The 17,739-nt window shown below is 48.0% G+C and overlaps 3 protein-coding genes across 3 annotated transcripts; 1 reads left to right on the plus strand and 2 right to left on the minus strand.

Annotated features, from left to right (window-relative positions):
• Nucleotides 1-2,238: 2,238 nt before the first annotated feature.
• Nucleotides 2,239-4,494, minus strand: LOC111075029 (DM7 family protein GG17591). Its single transcript, XM_022368090.2, has 2 exons — nt 3,849-4,494; nt 2,239-3,650 (listed from the first exon to the last, which is right to left on the minus strand). The coding sequence occupies exons 1-2, from the start codon at nt 3,907-3,909 to the stop codon at nt 2,239-2,241; spliced, it is 1,473 nt and encodes a 490-aa protein (XP_022223782.2). The 5' UTR covers nt 3,910-4,494.
• Nucleotides 4,241-5,025, plus strand: LOC111075031 (lateral signaling target protein 2 homolog). The gene has a single exon (XM_022368092.2). The coding sequence runs from the start codon at nt 4,378-4,380 to the stop codon at nt 5,023-5,025; it is 648 nt and encodes a 215-aa protein (XP_022223784.2). The 5' UTR covers nt 4,241-4,377.
• Nucleotides 5,026-5,739: 714 nt separating this feature from the next.
• LOC111075026 (neuropathy target esterase sws) lies at nt 5,740-16,698 on the minus strand. The gene is given in 12 exon segments (XM_022368085.2): nt 5,740-6,646; nt 6,740-7,084; nt 7,154-7,365; nt 7,694-7,810; nt 9,992-10,178; nt 10,266-10,541; nt 10,628-11,046; nt 11,116-11,684; nt 11,755-12,656; nt 12,730-13,380; nt 13,382-13,465; nt 15,866-16,698. Coding segments are annotated over 12 exon segments (4,344 nt in total). The 5' UTR covers nt 15,968-16,698; the 3' UTR covers nt 5,740-6,166.
• Between the last annotated feature and the right edge of the window lie 1,041 nt (nt 16,699-17,739).

Here is a 17,739-nt window from a genome sequence, read left to right on the forward strand (position 1 = left end):
AGTCTCGTAACGCGATATCTTTAATCTTTAAGCAAAATAGCAGCAGCAGCAGCAGCAGCAGCAGTAGCAGCAAGAAAACAAATAGCTAACACAAAAGAAAAGAAATGAAATGAAAACAAAAAGAAAATTATCTACTTTGGCCCCATGAGTTTGTGCATGTAAAAAACGAAAACGAAAACGAATATGAAGATCTAATTGATATACATTATATATATATACACATATATGAGATAGTTAATATATATATATGGTATAGTATGTGTGTATTATCCCCATACGTAAATTAACGTTGATAAATACTAAAGTTAAAGCAAATTGAAATGAAAAGCGAATTGTGAAATGCGTAGAAAATAGAGCTGAGTGAACATATACATATATATGTAATAAGAAGATATTTAGTGACGAAAAGAGAGAGAGAGAGAGAGAGTATAGTGTGTGCAATGGGTAGACAGTGAACAGTGGTCAGTAGAGTGAGCGCTGGATGACTTAGCCAGCGGACAAAGGAGAGGTGTTTAGGGTGAATTTGTTATTAGTTTTTACAGATTGTGTGTTACATTATGTAGGCGTTGGCATTGGCATTGGCATTAGCATTGGCATTGGCGAAGCTGCAATTTGCAAATTGATATTGTTTATTAGTAATTATAACGCGCTGGCTGCTATGGCTGCAAATTGATATTGTTTGTTTAATATACAAGAAAATGTACTATAAATCCATTATTGTAATTCCATGCTGTAAAGGGAATCGGATCGTTCCACGCTCTCCAAACCATTTATTTCCTTTATCATTTCGTTAGGCACTGGGGGCCAAACGATGCAGCAGCAAACAGCGGCACAAAATGTGTATGTGTAAAATTATATCGGCAAATCAATTAAATTTTTTGTAATCTAAACTCAATATATGCATTTACTTACTTTCACTGTGGCTGCACTTGGGACTCTGCTGCCTCGTTTCAATCAGTGCCAATTAATCCAACCGAATTTCGGAGACAGCCCAATCCCTATAGCCCCCCGCCCCCCACCACTCAAAGGTTGATTCATTTATCGTGTTATATTTGCTGGTTTTTTTTTTGTTTTTTTTATTGTTCTCTCTGCTCCGAAAAAATTTGTACTCCTGGGTCTGTTGCGCATTGTAAATACAACTAAGCGGAGGATCATTTTGTAAATGTGACAAAGGGGGCGGAACCGGAGTGATGCATAGATGCATATTTCTGTATACACATAATACATATATACATATATATATATACATATACATATATATATACATACTACTATATATATAATATAAAATCACAAGGTTTTTTTTTTTTTTTTTTTTTAGTAGTTACGTAAATCCAGACTTTTCGGTTCGGTTTGGGCCTGTAATAATCTTGACGGATAATCCACGAGATTCGCACGCGCGATGGCACATAAACGCACGCAAGAAGCACACGCAACTCGAAATATGTATCCATTCTGATTCTGAATTAGCAAAACAAACCGAAAACCATGGAATCAATTCAAACAAACAAAAAAACTTTAGAAAAAAAAAAACAACAAAAAATACAAAATAAATATGAAAAAAAAGTATAAATGAAAGAAATTCGTATTCTTGATATCGACGATTATTTGAGAGATTACTGGTGCTCTTCTCCACAATGGGAGCAGGGACGACGGTTGAGCCGCCTCTTGCGCACTGCCATATTCATCCGTGGCTGGGGGCCTTGGCGGATCTGCAATGGTGGCGCCTGCCCATCGCGTATGGCCGCACGTTTGCGCATCATGGCACGATACTGATCGACGGCCAGGTCCACATTGAGGCCAGCCGACACAGTTCCTCGACGCAATAGTTCCAGTGTCAGGCGGCGCCACGCCTTCGCACCCACCTCAATTTCCTTCTCGCTGCCATACAAACTGAAGATTAGACTCATCAACTCCTTCTCTGTGGCGCCGCTGCTCGGAGGCATTGAAACTGATATATCCCAGACTGAAGGATGCGTGACCGGAGGATTCAAGGGCGAAGGATTCCACATCGATGGATTCGAGACTGATGGATTCGAGATCGAAGGCTTCGAGATCGAGGGCTTCGAGGCCAAAGGATTCGAGATCGAAGGCTCGACTAAAGGCTTGGTACCAAGGCTGCGAGACTGATGGAATCGAGATCGAAGTCTTCGAGACCGAAGGATTCGAAATCGAAGGCTGCGAGACCGAAGGAGTCGGAATCGAAGGCTGCGAAACCGAAGGATTCGATACCGTGGATTAGACCGAAGGATTCGAAATCGAAGGCTGCGAGAAGGATTCGAAATCGAAGGCTGCGAAACCAAGGAGTCGGAATCGAAGGCTGCGAGGCCGAAGCATTCGAGTCGAAGGCTTCGAGGCCAAAGGATTCGAAATCGAAGGCTCGAGACCGAAGGAGTCGGAATCGAAGGCTGCGAAACCGAGGAGTCGGAATCGAAGGCTCGAGGCCGAAGGATTCGAGATCGAAGGCTTCGAGGCGAAAGGATTCGTGACCGAAGTGTATGAGGCCGAAAATGTCGATGCTGGTAGATTCGAGACCGAAAGCTTCGATGCTAGTAGATTCGAGAGCAATGGAACCGATTGACGTGGCGGCAAATTCCCACCGCCGCTGAGCTTTTGCTGCTTGGCCTTCCAGCGTCCGAAGAACAGGGGCGGCGACATCATGGGGCTGTGCTGAAGCGGTGCCTTATCGGGCACCAGTAGCCCGTGGAACCAAGTGTATGGTAGTGCGCCAGGTGCAAACACACAGCCGACCTCGAAGTTCTTGGGCAGAAAACGGGTGGGCAGAAACACAGGCTCTCTGGCGATGATTTTTGGCGGAAAGAGCTCCTCGGGCAACTTGAATTTGGGGCCTGGAGAGTTCATGGTGGCCATGGATACCGACGGGACGTGTGGCTGAACCACCGTCGAGATCACCGTCATGGCATATGGCATCAGGGCATCAGCTTCAGTGGCCATTACCACCCTCATGTTGGTCAGGTCCGGGACGTAAATGTTGTACTGCGTCGGTAGCGGATTGTCGAGATATCTCTTCATGATGGTTATTGTGTTTGGATCGGCCCCAACAAAGCCCAACGCCACGTTGCAGCTGGATAGGCGCAGCTGCGCCTCAGCCGACGACTTGCCAATGGTGGCGGAGAGCGGCGTGATGAGCTCCGTTGCCAGACCCCGCATTATCTCCTTGAGCACGCGACGGCCGACAAACAGCGGGGGTGTCGGTCCCTTATGCTGCGACGACAGCATACCGATGGGATAGAACTTGTGCGGCAGTACACCGGGTCCGAAAACACCGCCCACACTGATGCCCTTCGGCAGTAGCTTCGGCGACAGGAACATTATCCTGCCGATGGGCGCGTGCACCGGAAAGCGATCCACCGGCAGCTCAAAGCAGATGCAAGCATCCTCCTCCTTCATCAATTTGGCGGCATCGGGATTGTGGGGATGATGCTGCGCGGACAGCTTGATCAGCACCAGACGCTCGGAGCCGTGCGGCACCGCAAATCGATTCAGATTCGGGACATACCTCAGCTTGGCGTTTGTCAGGTTGTTCATTGTGTGCATGAGCTTGTGCATGTGCTGGCAGCGGATCAGCGAGTTCATCTCGTGGGTCGATCCGGGTATTATGATGGCCAGTTGCGGGTCCAGATCAAGATCTGCCACGTATGAAATTCAATAAGAAAAAATTAAAATACTTTTTTATTTCACATTTTTTGCACACACGTATGTACGTATATGTGTGTGTGTGTGTGCGATTGCGTGTGGCTGCGTGCCTGCGTTCGTGCGTGCGTGCGCGTATGCGTGTGTGTGTGAGGTTGTCTTCAAATTTGTGCGAAAAGACGTAAAAGGATTACCTGGATGGTGCCTCAAAAAACGGGAGCCAATAATTTTGCCTCTAACGTTTTTTTTGGACATATTTTGCGAGTGCAAGAAACCAATTGTAATCCTTAAAATGCGCACAGTTGGGGATTATCACGCCACCGACTTGATCACACCACAAAACTGGTGGCTCCGCTTGCACTTTTGTGTACTTTCAGCGTGCTGGTGTAGGAAAGGGGTGGCGGGTCGTGTGGGGTGGGGTGGTTTTGGGGGGCTGAAGATTTTTTCAAGGTTTCTCTGATACTCCGCTCGACTCCTGCGCTCTACGGCGTCATCTGCAAGTGGCACGATTGTGGCACTTGCACACTTCCAGGTAATTTTAAATGTCAGATATATCTGGAACTGTCAATTTGATATAACGTTAATGTAACGTTTGGGTACGACGATAACTATGTGTGTCGATAACGATATAGTGCCGGCGGAATTAAACAATACATTTCTGGCAACTTTGGAAACTTTTGTAAATTCGAACGGGTGCAAAATATAACACACAATATTTTGTGAATGGATCCCAGCACAATGTGGCGCCTGCAGGAGGCTTGTCAGCGCAACCTCGTCGAGAGGCAGCGGATCCGCAAACGGCTGCAGCATCTGACGGGCAAACGCTCCGGGGAACTGCTTTGCAATGACAAGAACAGACACTGCCAAGCCGACGACTGGCCCTGCTTGACGTCATTCGGTGTTGCCGATGCACGCGAGAGGATGGGAGCGCCTGCACCTCAGCCACCATCATCGGGCCCGAAACGTGCGCGCGCACGAAAGCTCAAGCATAGCTGTAATCGGTATACAGGAGAGATGCCGCCCCTCGAACTGCTTGTCGTGGGCCACCAGTTGCCCATGCACTCTCTGCCGATGACGACGACACGCTCACATCAACCGAGCGAGCACCTGCTGCAGCAGCACCAGCACCAGCAGCAGCAGCAAAAGCAACATTCACAAAGTCACAAACACAGGCACAGGCACAGTCACAGCCACAGAACCAACAGGCAGCATCATCACGCAGGAGAGCGAAAGCAGAGCCTCCAAACCCGAATGACTTCGTATATTTCCTGTCGCGCACTTGCCACCACCCCCACAAGTGCGCCCAGGCACTGGCACAAGCACAGGCCCAGGCACAGCCACAGCCACAGTCACTCTCTGCGATGCATGTGACGAAGCATCTTGTTTTGGATACGCGCTTCATGGCGGAGCTGCTGGATGAAATACTCTTGTGAATTTGCATCACCATATCGCTTCACCTGTTGCGGCACCTTTACGCCGCCAAGCACTTTCTTTAGGCCACAAATAAATTCAGATCGAACTGCCATACTTACCTCTTCTGGACTGGACTCGGCTCTATCTCCCCCTTTGCTTTTTTTTTATAAGACTTCAGCAGTAATCGGTTCCAGCTTCAGATATACTCTAGCTCTAGGGGCGAGACTTAATCAGCAACTGAGTCAAGCCAGCAACTGAGCCAGGCACTTGGGCCCCCTTTGGCTGTGGTTTGTTTGTCTTTGAAAGATGAGGCCTGCCATATCGAGGGAGGGGGGGTGGGGGTGCGAGAAACGGCAAACAACGACGGCGCCGCAACACAATCCCAAATAACAGACGACGACTTGTTGATGGCATTGGCATTGTACTTTGTTTTTCTTCAAATTTATTCGCTTGCAATTTACAAACATCCTAATATCAAATACATTTTTTGTTGATAGAAAAATAATAAAGAGGCAATAAGTGTGTGTGTTGTGTGTGTGTTTGTGTGTGTGTGTGTGTGCGGCTCTATATCGTGACGGTGTATTGAATTGACAGGGATCCGGATTCGTATTCGTTTTCGAATCGGGATCAGCTACAGCTACAGCTTCAGCTTCATACGCCACTCCGCGCAATGGTTAACAAGCGGGCTCTTTGCCTCAGTAAAAATATTTCTATATATATATATATATATATATCTATATGTACATACAAAGATTGTGGACCTGTTGTGCCACCTCCATTGAAATGGCTTTAATCATGGGGGGAGTGTGTGGAAGGGACGTGATGGGATGGGGATTGGGACTGGGATAGGACACGGGACTGCAGTTCTGTTTCTGATACGGAAGGACGGGGTGCACACGTACGCTAAGCTAAGCCTATGTCTTGGTTGCTATAAAACCTAGATGTTAACGAATTCCTTGTCTAAGCGATTTGTTTTTTTGATAGTTGGTTTTTCGTTGGAGATTGATTGGGTTGGTTGGTGTTCAGCTGCTTGTGGAGGCGATTTGCTGATTGCTGATTGAACATGGCCTTGATTGTGGTGTGTTTGTTGTTTCTATAGCTAGTTTTTGGTTTCGTTATTCGCCTCGCTTTTGTTCTTCTTTTCCAGCTCCTTTCCTTCGTCGTCTGCACTATCCACAGCCATTTCATTGGCTTGAATCCTTGTCGCGTCCATTTCTTCCTCGTCCTCTGTGTATATCAGCGAGGTCTGTGTGGTGACGCCAGTCGCCACCTCGCCATCGCCATCCATCTCGACCAGTCGACCCTTCTGATTGTGTTCCTTTTCCCGCTCCAGATCCTGCTCGCGCGCCAACTCCTGTTTCTGCTCGCGCTTTATCTCCCACTCGTGTCGGGCCTCCTCCTTTGAATGCTTTCGCCGCAGCATATGCGCTTTGCTCTGCTGTGGCGGTGTGAACTGTGTCGACTTGTCCATTTTGCGATCCATTTTCAAATCGATCTCCACATCCGAGTCCATGTCCATTTCAGTCTCAGAAAATGACAACGAGTTGCCGGCACGCGGTACCTGATAGCGTCGCATATCCTATATCAGAAGGGTAGAATAGGAATAGGGAGAGAGAATTATTTGCATATATATATATATATATTTAGAGCGGCCTCCTGCCTGCCTGCCTACCGTGTTCAGTGTTGTTGGCTCCGATATGTAGCCATCACAGTCTTCGTCTTCGCTGAATAGATCCGGCGCATTCACGCCATAGGTCTCCGGCAGCCGGCACACGATCTGTGCCAAATCGATGAAGGTGTACTCGTTGAGCGAGGCGTGGTTGCTGCGCTTGGGCGGCTCCTTGTTGAACCACTGATTGAATCTGCCCAATCGACCCGCCTTGGCCATGGCCTCAAAGTAGTTCTTGCCGAACACATAGCCCACGTCGCGGATCTCGTCGAAGCTGCCAAATGCCAGGGTCTTGTACTTGTCGATGGGCGGCCGAATGTATTCACAGTAATCCGAGTTCTTAACCTCCTGAAAACACAAATAAATATATAAATAAATACATAGAGCTTTGAAGCCGGCACCGGCGGGGGGACCCACCTCCAATTGTCGCACGCACGAGACGTAGGCAAGCCGTGACTGAATGTCGGGCAGATCGGGCACCTTGACGGGCGAGGTAAACGGATTCCACTTCTTGTAGAGCAGCCACCAGCCGCTCAGATCGTCCCCGTAGTTGGTCAGATCAGTATCATCCTGGGAGCCCACATCGATGGCGATTATGTGAGCGGCGCCCAGATTGTGCATTACATCAGCTAACAGAGGCGGCAGCGGCGGCGACGGCCAATAAAAAGAAATGCAAGTGCGTTGTGTGTGTGCGTTGTGTGTTGTGTGTGGGTATGGAAATGTATTGGTTAGTCTTTATAATGATTCACTAGCGTTATATGGTAGGCCTAGCCATTGGCATTCGAGAATCTCGAGCGGTTGTACACTCAAGATGCTCGAGACTGGCAGGCAGGCTCACTGGACGACTCTCATCTATAAGATCTGAATCTGAATCAATGGAGAGGGCGCAGAGTGTTGTACACATACATACATACATACATACGTACATACATATATGTATATGGTTTGCTGGTTTACCTGGCACATTATTTGTGTAGCAGCCATCGAGGAGCAGATGACCGTCGCGATAGTCACAGAATGGCGGAAAGACACCAGCGATGGACATACTGGCGCGACAATAGCGCCACAGGTGACCTGCCGTACAGGCCAGGCCGTACAACGAACAAATGAACGGACACACCGGACACACACACACACACACAAACACGCACAATACAGTGGCGGGCAGGCACATTGGGTGGGTGGCATGGATGTTTTGTGTTGTGTGTTGGACACGGACGCAGGTGGTGACATTTGTGTGTGTGTGTTTCGGTATGGGTGTGTGGGTTTGTGGGTTGAAAGAGAAAGAGAGAGAGAGAGAAAAAGATAGACAGGATATTTAATTGCCGCCGTTGCAGATTTACAAAAATGTTCACACTTTGTGATCTAACTACAAATGAAAAGAGTCGCCAAGAATTAATTGAAAACTAAGATTCTTTACGCATACCACAAATCAAAATTAAACTTGTTTTTTGTTTTGTTTTTGTACATATTTAACCAACGCAAACAGAAGTAAGAGAAAATAGAAAGAACTTTTGTGCGCACTCAGCTCTGCATTTCAGTGTGGGTGTGTGTGTCTGTGTGGGTGTAGGTGAGGTGTGTTTGTATTCGTATGTTGTGTTATGAGAGTGACAGGGACAGACAGTGGTGCTGCGCATTCACCGTTATATTAAGCACACTGCGCAGGGAATAGGAGAACAGTCATGGGATAGAAGGGCTGCCTGCACAATCCTGCCAAAAACATTGCAAGAAAAAAACAAAAAACAAAAAAAAAACACACAAGAACAACATCAGCTCGGGGTTGGGGGACATATCATAGATGTACATAAATCAGATATCAGAGGTGGGGGGGTGTGGACATGAACAAAGCTTAGGTAGGTAGGTAGGGCAAGGGGGTACATATGTACACATGTATGTATGTATGTATATCCAACACTCTGCGCACGCTCTAAATTGTGATTGAGATTTAAAAAAGAATAGATTAACGATTCGTTATGTATTTACAATTATTTTAGTTTAGTTTTGGAATTTTTGTTTGTTTTGTTGGTTTTGAGTTAAAATTGCATACTAATTGCTATTTACCTGGCAAGTTATTTACATAGCCGCCATCCAGTAGAAGGTGCCCATCTTTTGGGTCGCAGAGGGGCGGCATGTAGCCGCTAAGCGACATGGAGGAGCGTACATAGCGCCAAAGAGATCCTGCAGTTTGATTGATTGGTTGATTGTTTGGTTGGTTTGTTTGTTTGGTTTGTTGATTGGTCGGTTGGTGGTTGTTGGTTGTTTGGTGGAGGCAAAGAAGGTAGTATTTTTGTTTGTTGTTGATTAACGGCATGCCAGCAATGAAATTTAATATGAGTGTGCGTGTGTCGAGTGTTTCAGTGTGTGGGAAGAGAACAAAAATAGAGGGAGAGAGAGAAAGAAACAGCGTTGAGAGATTTTTTTTTTTTTTTAGAATTGTATTGATGATATGGGGGCAATGAGTAGATGGAATGGAACTAATTTTTGGAGTGGAGCGTGGAACTGGCAGGAAGGAGCAGCAGACTACCAATAGAAGCTGCTAATTTTGCATTAAACTTAGCTTTTGCAACTGGTCACCCTAGGCACACAGAATATGGCGGACAACAAGAAAATACCAACAAGAGTATCAGCATTTACAACAACAACAATAACAACAACAACAACAATAACAAATGTTAAAATGGTATGATGGATGCCCTTTGGCCTCTGTCTACAAACGATGGCGAGGTACACCGCAGAATGGCAAACAGAATGGGGGGGCTGCAGGGTGGAGGGGATAGCCTCTAACTTGCGGTAGGGGGTGGCCATTAATGAGGCAGAGTACGTGTGTGTGTGTGTGTGTTTGCTTGGTTGTGAGAGTGTGGGTGTGTGGGTGTGTGGGTGCGTGGGTGGCACTTTTGGCACTTCTTTCAGTTCTAAGCAAAGGTATACGAACATACGGCAAGGTAAGCATGGCCCTACCTTATATTCGTATACCTTGGGCACTCTAAGACTACATAGGATAGAGTGAGACAGACAGAGAGAGAGAGAGAGAGAGAGCACAATCAGCTAAGAAGGAAAAGCAATCAAACAACAACACAGAAAATGCACAAAAAGCCAAATGAATACCAAAAAAAAAAAACAAGCAACAAATAAAAGCAATTTAAGCAGAAGGAGAAGTAAAAGTAAGCGTAGAAGTAGGACTAGCAACAAGGAGCGAGAGAGCATGAGAGACAGAGACGGAGCACTCCGCTTGTCTCTGTTCCTGGCCCCACTCACCGTTGGTGTGGATGCGATGGCAACTGGCGGTGATATCCGTCGTCAGCGTGAAGTAGGGTATCCACAGATCCTCGATATTCACATCGCCGAAGGTATCATGGATGGTCTTGTTGAACTCCTTGCCGGAGAACATCGATGTGATCGGATAGGTTAGATCCAAGAGTTGTAGGAACCATTTGGTCATTTTCTGCAATATTCACACACAAAGCACACATGTACATATGTTGATTCAGTTGTGTGGAGTGGAGGAGGGAATAGTGTGGGAGTGCATTACCTTCGACCACTCGCGCGCCTTCTGGGTGACCGTGGTAATGTTGCGCTCTGAGCACCACAGTGCCCCCATTAGCGCACCAATACTGACGCCGCCGACCATGTCGATGGGTATGCCCGCCTCCTGGATGGCCTTCAGCATACCAATATGGGCAGCGCCACGTGCCCCACCGCCGCCCAATACCAGACCAATCGAATTGCCCGTCAACCAGCGGGCCAGGCGCGAGAAATCGGAATGCATATTTGGTTCGGACAGCAGCACACGACTGTAGAGATCATTCTGAAAGTAGTGGGAAGAAGAGGGAGCAGGTCAGCCCAATACTAAATCTATATCTATATCGATATAGATCTGCGCTTCCAACTCACAATGCGGTATTGGCTTTTGCGTGTGAAAATGCGCTTCACACACAGCACATGATGGTGCTTGGTCACCCACGGACGCGCGTTCAGCCAGCTTAGCGTGTTGGCCGGCTTGGAGGACGTCGTCTCCGAGTAGAGAAGGACCAGTTCCTTCTGGGTGCGCAGCGCCAGGCGATCGATCTCGCGCTCAAATTTACCCACCGCATGCGTGTGATCGCCCAGGCCCACAATCAGTACGACATCCGCTTGTCGCATGCAACGCTGCGTCCAGGGACTCAGCGCATTATCACACTGATAGAGTGTAATTATGTTGCGGTCCTCCTGCTGTGCCAGCCACGAGGTCAGCCGGTACTCGTTCGCAGCCTCAAATATGTTCGAGCCGAGCTGCTTGCGCGCCAAGTCCGAGGTCAGACGCAGGACAGGACCTGCCACACGAGAGAGAGAGTGATAGAAAGCACATGGATCAATAGAGAGAGCACAAAATGATGACCCACCGATGGCACAGAGCGAGTGGTAGAGCTCGTAGGTGAATGGTGTGAGCGGCACATCGTCTGTGATGGGCACCAGGGCCACCGTAGAGTATTTGTGCGTGACGGGATTGGCCTCGACGGGCGCCCCCGGTGCCCCAGTGGGACGCGCCTGCATCGAGCCGAGAAAGCGATGGCTAAGGAAGCTGATCAGCTTGGTAACCACAATCGGGTAGCGCAGCTTGATGGCATTGAAGAGACCTTCCGGCAACTTGGCCAGTTCCGAGTCGCGCACCGCCATCACTGTGGTGGTGCGCGACGTCTCAGTGATCATCTCAACGATGCCCACAAGATCGCCCTTGCCGTACTCGCCGGCGATCTCCTTCTTGCCGCCGGGATGTGTGATCACAGAGCGCATGCGGCCGCTGAGCACGATATAGGTGCTGTCGCTGCTCTCGTCCTGTCGGTACAAGGCTCGGCCGGACTCCAGAAATATCCAGTCCAGGGCATAGTCACATTGGCGTACCAGCGGCGACAGACGCCGCACCACCCCATTGCCCAGGTCCAGCACAATGCGCGGACGCAGTCGCATGATCCTGCAAGAAGTTTGGACGGGACGTGTGAACAAGCTGGATGTGATAGCAGAGAGGATGTATCGTGTCTTACTGGTATATGGCGGCACGTCTGATGAATGCCACGCGACTGTTATTCCGCGAACGAATCGTATACGCACTGGCCTCCCCCGTGAGCATGGCCAGGCCGCCGACTATCTCCCCGGGATGCACATAGTGGATGAGCATGTCCGTTTTGTCCTGCTTGACGCGCGTGGCATCCGCATTGGCCTGGTAGACGGACAGTGTGCCGGTCATCACATACCACACGCACACATCGTCCGCATTGCCCTCGGTGATGAGGGTCACATTCGCTTCCATTTCACGCACCTCCACAAACGGATCTATGATGTGGGCATCCTGCTCGGGCAGGCCAAGCTCCTTGCGCAGACTCTCCACCGCCGACGATTTGACCAGGCGCATGTCTATGGACGGCACTGGGCCCACCTCGGGGTTGTCCAGGTGCGCCGTGGAGCCGTGACGATTGGCCAGATTACCGTCCGATTCCCGCTGATGGTACAACCGTTCGCTATTCAGCCTAAAGCCGCCGCCATTCACATCGCCGAACAGTGTGTTCACAGTGTCGCTGGCCAGCTCCAGGTTTGGTATGCCCGGATTCGGATCGGAGAGCGTGTGCTGCTCGTCCTGTGAGTGACGCGACAGGGAGCTGCTTGGCCTTGGCACCGCCGTATTAATGGCTGTACCGACGACTGATGCGGCCGCTGCCGTTGCCGACGCTGATGCGCCGGCGGTGGCCTGTCGCGATGTTTGCGAACAGCAGCCGGTGGGCGCCTGACTGCTGCTGCCCTTGAAGCGCATGTGGTTCTGGACGAGCTCCGCATTGAGGCCGAGGTAGTTGCGCAGTGCCGTAAACAGAACGCGCTGCAGTCGTATCATAATCACCTGAATCACACGGATCATCACATCCGGACTGTCATGGAACACCTCCTGGAAGGCCTGCAAAGCGAGTGGAGGGGTATACGGTTATTGGGGCATGGTGTATGGGGGCGGGTATGATTCACTGTCTTACCGCCATGGGCAGTCGAATGACCACCGATTGTTCCATTGCCTTGGCCGTGACCGTCTTGTAGTAGCTGGGATTGCCGGACAGCACATCGACGAAGCTGAGCAGCGATGTCACCGACTCGCCCTTGCGGACCGTCTTGAGGGAGAGCGTGCTACCGTCCGCATTCATGATGTACACATTGATCATGCCCGACTGGACGATGTAGACGCTGTCGTCCGGGTCGGTGATCTTGAACAGATAGTCGCCGGCCATCAGCTCCAGCAGATGGGTGTGCTTGCACAAACGCAGGAAGATGGGCTTCTCGAAGTGCCCAAAGATGCGGATGCTCTGAAGCATATAGAGGGCGTCGGGGGGCACTCGATCGCTGCCCTCCATAGTTTCCTCCAGATACTCCGCCGGCGGCTCAACGGTGCGTACCTCCAGCGGCATGTTGTCGCGACGCAACTGAAGGATGCGGCGGGCGAAACGCATCACCGCTCGTCGCTTGTAGCCCTTGCCGCTGCTGTACATCTGGCCGCTGACGTTCTTCATCTTGCGCAGCATGCGTCTGCCGTAGAAGAGCATCTTGTCGCGCTTGCGAAAGCGTGGTCCGCGCAGATCCCCGCCCGGCGACAGGGTGACCACGCTCAGCGAGCGGGCGATCTCGTGGCGCAGTTCGCAATCGTGCCAGACGCTTGAAATACACGAACCAGGCGATGAACAGCAGGCTGAGCATGCCTAGGGCGCAGTACAGGTACATCTGTAATAAAAATAAGGAACAGAAAAAGGATACTGCAATCAGATGGGGGGATTCTAAATCAATTTGCATTAAATTATTCGTGTGGGAAAGGACTCCCGCGGGAGTCTTTTAGCTTGTAGCTCTTGTAATCGGCAGTCGGAAAAGATACCTGTTCCGAAATAATCCAAAGATGGGATTTCATGAATCCAATGCTGGTATTCCATTCCATTTCAAACCAAACCAATACCAGAAGGTATTTATTTCTTCCTTATTGAATTTTTTATTTTCAGCGCTCTGCTCTGCGAGCTTTTACGATTCACGATAATTGCTTGTATTTTATCAAATATGAATCAGTGCAGCAGGGGAGTAGCAATTGTATATTGACAGTTGTTTCTTTTTTATTTGTGTTTCGAAAACTTTCGGGCTTTTGCGGCGAGTTTAAAGCGAGTTGTCGGTGTCACGTCTACGAACTAGTTCCGATTCAGAACTAGGAACCAAGGAGCCAAGAAACTGCACAGCTGTTTTCTGTTTTAGCTTGTCATCTGTGGGTCCAAGGGGGGTCTATAAATATAAGGTGATGCATGCCCAGAGTGAATTCTCCTACTTTGTTGTAATAGCCGCTTGGCAATAGGTGGGAACAATAATGGTGTAACTATGTAAGGTGGTGTATTCCCCATTCCCGCAACACGCTCTCTTTTCGGGCCTTTTTTCTGCTCGTACAACAGAAAACTTCGCTGCGATTACATGGTGTGTGTGTGTGAGTGATGAACAAGTCCCGAAAGAGAGAGGGAATACACCACCTTGTATAGTTTCACTAGGCACAATAGAAGGAAAGAGAGAGAGAGAAGAGTGGAGAGAGAGCTCCTGCGCTACCTTTTTACTGCTTGAATTTGCTCTAAGTTTCTATTTTTCTTGCTCTTTTCGTTTGTGTGCCGCCGCAATTGTTGTTGTCTTTTGTCTGTTCTCTGTTGTCTGGTTTTATTTCTTGTTGCTTTGATTGTAATTGAATTTTTGACATTGAACGTAGCGTCGCCTGCCTGCTGGCTGGCCTGCTGACACTTGTTTTGGTTGCTTTCTGCTTTGCTCTCTTTTTCTTTTTACTGTCTACCGTTTCCGCATTTTTTATACATCAAGTAAATAGTACGCTATGTACTATACTATGTACATATGCATGATTTATTCATATGAAATACGAGAGAGCATGTTTGATTAAACGGTAATAGTAGCCGTTGCTGTAATTATTTCATGGCGTGGAGTATGACTGCTGGCGACTGTTTTTTTTTTTTTGTTTGTTTAATCTTAAAGCTTATTCCGACAGCACAGCAGGTTTCTTGTCTATTCCAATTGGAATATTCTTGCTGGAATGTTTAAGATTGCAATACGGGGGGGGAACTGGATTGAGTATCCCATTGGATTACTGCAATTGGAGTGGATGAGTCTCGCGTTGGAAAGTTGTGGATGGCATTCGATTGGCGCTGGACTTGCGATCGCAAATGGGACTATTGGAATTGGATTAGATTGCATTTGGATCGAGCTGGACTGCTGGAATTCCCAATGAAATATTTAACTGATGGTATCGCATGCAGATCTAATGGGGCCGGCGGGCCGTCTGCTTTGTTAGACTGCATTTACCAGAACTGAATGGAAAGTCGCATTAGTTTGGATTGGATTCGATTGGATTAGATTGATTGGCTGGCATGGCAACAAGAGTTACCGCTGACTTTTCCCACATCTAGCACCGCCCCATGGCTAGCTTTATGGTCACGAGGCGACTAAATTGATTCGGCCCCAAGGGGTTAATTGAACTATTGAAAACTGATTTGGCTGCTGCCGCGCGCCCCCGCCCCACTGCACGTGCTTCTGATTAGGCAAAAGGCAAAACTCTACACACACACATGTGTACACCACATCCGAACCCGCACCAGCACCACCACCACCATTGAGACGTAATCAGCGAGACGACGACGTCTTCGGGGTCAGATTGGTATTATCATTATCATAATCATTGCGGGTTCTGGCTATCATATTCAGGGCTTTATGTAAGTCGAGCAGCTAAAACCCCTATTCCAATCGTGAAAAGAGCCAGCTGAACAGGGAAGTGCCTTGAAAAGAGAGGGGAAATAGAAGAAACAGGAAGCAAGATCAAAATGCACCCACACATGTTTACTGTTCTTTCACAGATAGAGAGAGAGCGTTCTCTCTCGATTTTGCCATCTTTGTGTATGCTTATCATAAGCCCAGACACGAACCAGCTGCAGCTGCTTAATATTGCGCGCGCGATCGTTTACTCAGCCCCCTCTGCAATTCCCCTATTCAACTATCCATATCCATATGTGTATTTCTTCAGCACACATACACTCCATTTGGAGTGGAGGGGCCAAACAAAGAAGAAAGACAGAGAGAGAGAGAGCACTTACTTACCGTTTCTGTGAGTTGTGTGGAGACGTAGTGGCACCAGGGATCCGATAAGAATATGTTGTACATATTTGAGCCACTCGAACGCAACAGTTCCAGGACATCCATTTCTGCCGGCGTCGGTATTTATGTGTGAGTGTAAGGTGTGTGTGTGTGCGTGCGTCCTGGCCAGGCCAGTTCTTCGATTGGTTCTGGCCGCGGCCTCGCTTACAGCTATTCGATTTTTATTCCTGTTGTTTGTCTAGTCTTTCCACTTGTTCATAGTATAACCGTATTCTTGGTTTCCTATTGTGAACGCGGAAATATTCAATGCTCCAACAACACCCCTGCCACACAAACAACAACAGTTAGTGGGTAAGGCGCGGGGGAGGCTGATTTGGGGGGTGAACGGAACAAATCTCGGCGTTTTGTTGTTCCTGCTGCTCTCCCTTCCACTTCCACGACGACGACGAAGAAAGCCACGGCCACCCCCCCTCACTCTATTTAGTTGATTTGTTGTTGTTTGTGCAATTATTGTAATGCACGCGCCTCTCGCCTTGCTTTTTCACGCACCACACACCACACACACTCATACACTGCGTCACCCACACCAATAAGAAATTCCGTTTTGTTACGAGAATCGAAAATCATACGGGGAAATTGGTTGTTTCTGTTTCCACTTGGACTTTCGCGTTATATATTTTAATGGAAAACGCACGTCCCTATAACTCGCTATGTGCAGACTTCTGGGTTGTGGGGGCAGTCTCTTTAATTTTCGGAGTTAAACTAGACGAGAATTTTCACCATTAACTACTATAAACTAAAAAAGCCAAATGCTGCCTCTAAAAATGTTGTTATTGGTTCTAATGGGGCATTGATATATCGATGAATCGATATAACTATTATTTTGATAATATATTATTCGATGATATATTTTTTGACTAGCGAAACTATGAAATGAGATTTTTTGTGGCACATTATCATCGACGGAACTAATTTTAATATTTCCCAGCAGTTCGACACTACTTTTCTGTTGTTTCACACGACTTTGGATTCTACATATCGATGCACAGGGTATATCGGTACTATCGTGCGATAAGCAGGAACGAGTTTTGAAATAACAATGACAACTATGGTTCAAAATACAAAAAATGGTAAAAGTCTTAAAACATTATATGGGAATGCATGCCTGTTTCGTCTTATTCCAATAGAGTCTTCCCTGGATGTTCCCAACCTGCGTTGTTCATCGAATGTTCGATGATCATAAAATTCAATCATACCCTCTAAATTTAATTAAAAATGCAGCTATTTTTGTTTCCTAATTCTGGTTGCCTCTGTTGTTGGTGTTCGAAAAGAGTTAGCCCGCTTTAATGGCTCCGACTGCTACTTAAGGGTTCTGCTTTAGGTTAGACTTCAAATATATTTGAAAATTCTGTATTTCCCAACGTTTTTCCCAATTCTTTAAAAACAATTTGTCTGCACTCGATACCGATAGCGGCCTAGCGAAAGTTCTATCGATATTCTTTGGCGCCAGCTGTTCGGTGTTTGAATGTCGCATGCGGCACTGCAGTCTGGTGACACTTCAAATCGCTCGTTCAAAGTGGGCGCCATCTGTTATTATTTTGAAAATCGTCAGCGCGCAGTATGGTATGTGGGCGAACATTAATCTGTGGCGCGTAATTAACTTTGCTTAAAATTGCACAGAGCCAAGGAGCCGTGAAGAGTAGCTGGAAAAAAAAGGCAAGCCGGCGGTAATATTCAGTGATTAACAACTGTAAAATAAGCATGCAGCTGCCCCCACTACCCACTACCCCCATCAGATAGAAGACATAGAGCGAGAGACAAAGACGAATATGCGCGCCTTATAAATATTTATGTCTGTTGATTTAAGGATTTGGTAC

This window comes from Drosophila obscura, unplaced genomic scaffold (genome assembly GCF_018151105.1).
Source record: "Drosophila obscura isolate BZ-5 IFL unplaced genomic scaffold, ASM1815110v1 contig_18, whole genome shotgun sequence".
Taxonomy (NCBI): domain Eukaryota; kingdom Metazoa; phylum Arthropoda; class Insecta; order Diptera; family Drosophilidae; genus Drosophila; species Drosophila obscura.

What these genes read in the sequence shown, in the direction of transcription:
- LOC111075029 (XM_022368090.2), bottom strand. Translation starts at nt 3,909, where the DNA reads ATGTCCAAAAAAAACGTTAGAGGCAAAATTATTGGCTCCCGTTTTTTG. An exon ending in TTTTTTGAGGCACCATCCAG is followed by an intron (nt 3,651 to 3,848) that starts GTAATCCTTTTA and finishes CATACGTGGCAG; the next exon opens with ATCTTGATCTGGACCCGCAA.
- LOC111075031 (XM_022368092.2), top strand. Translation starts at nt 4,378, where the DNA reads ATGGATCCCAGCACAATGTGGCGCCTGCAGGAGGCTTGTCAGCGCAAC.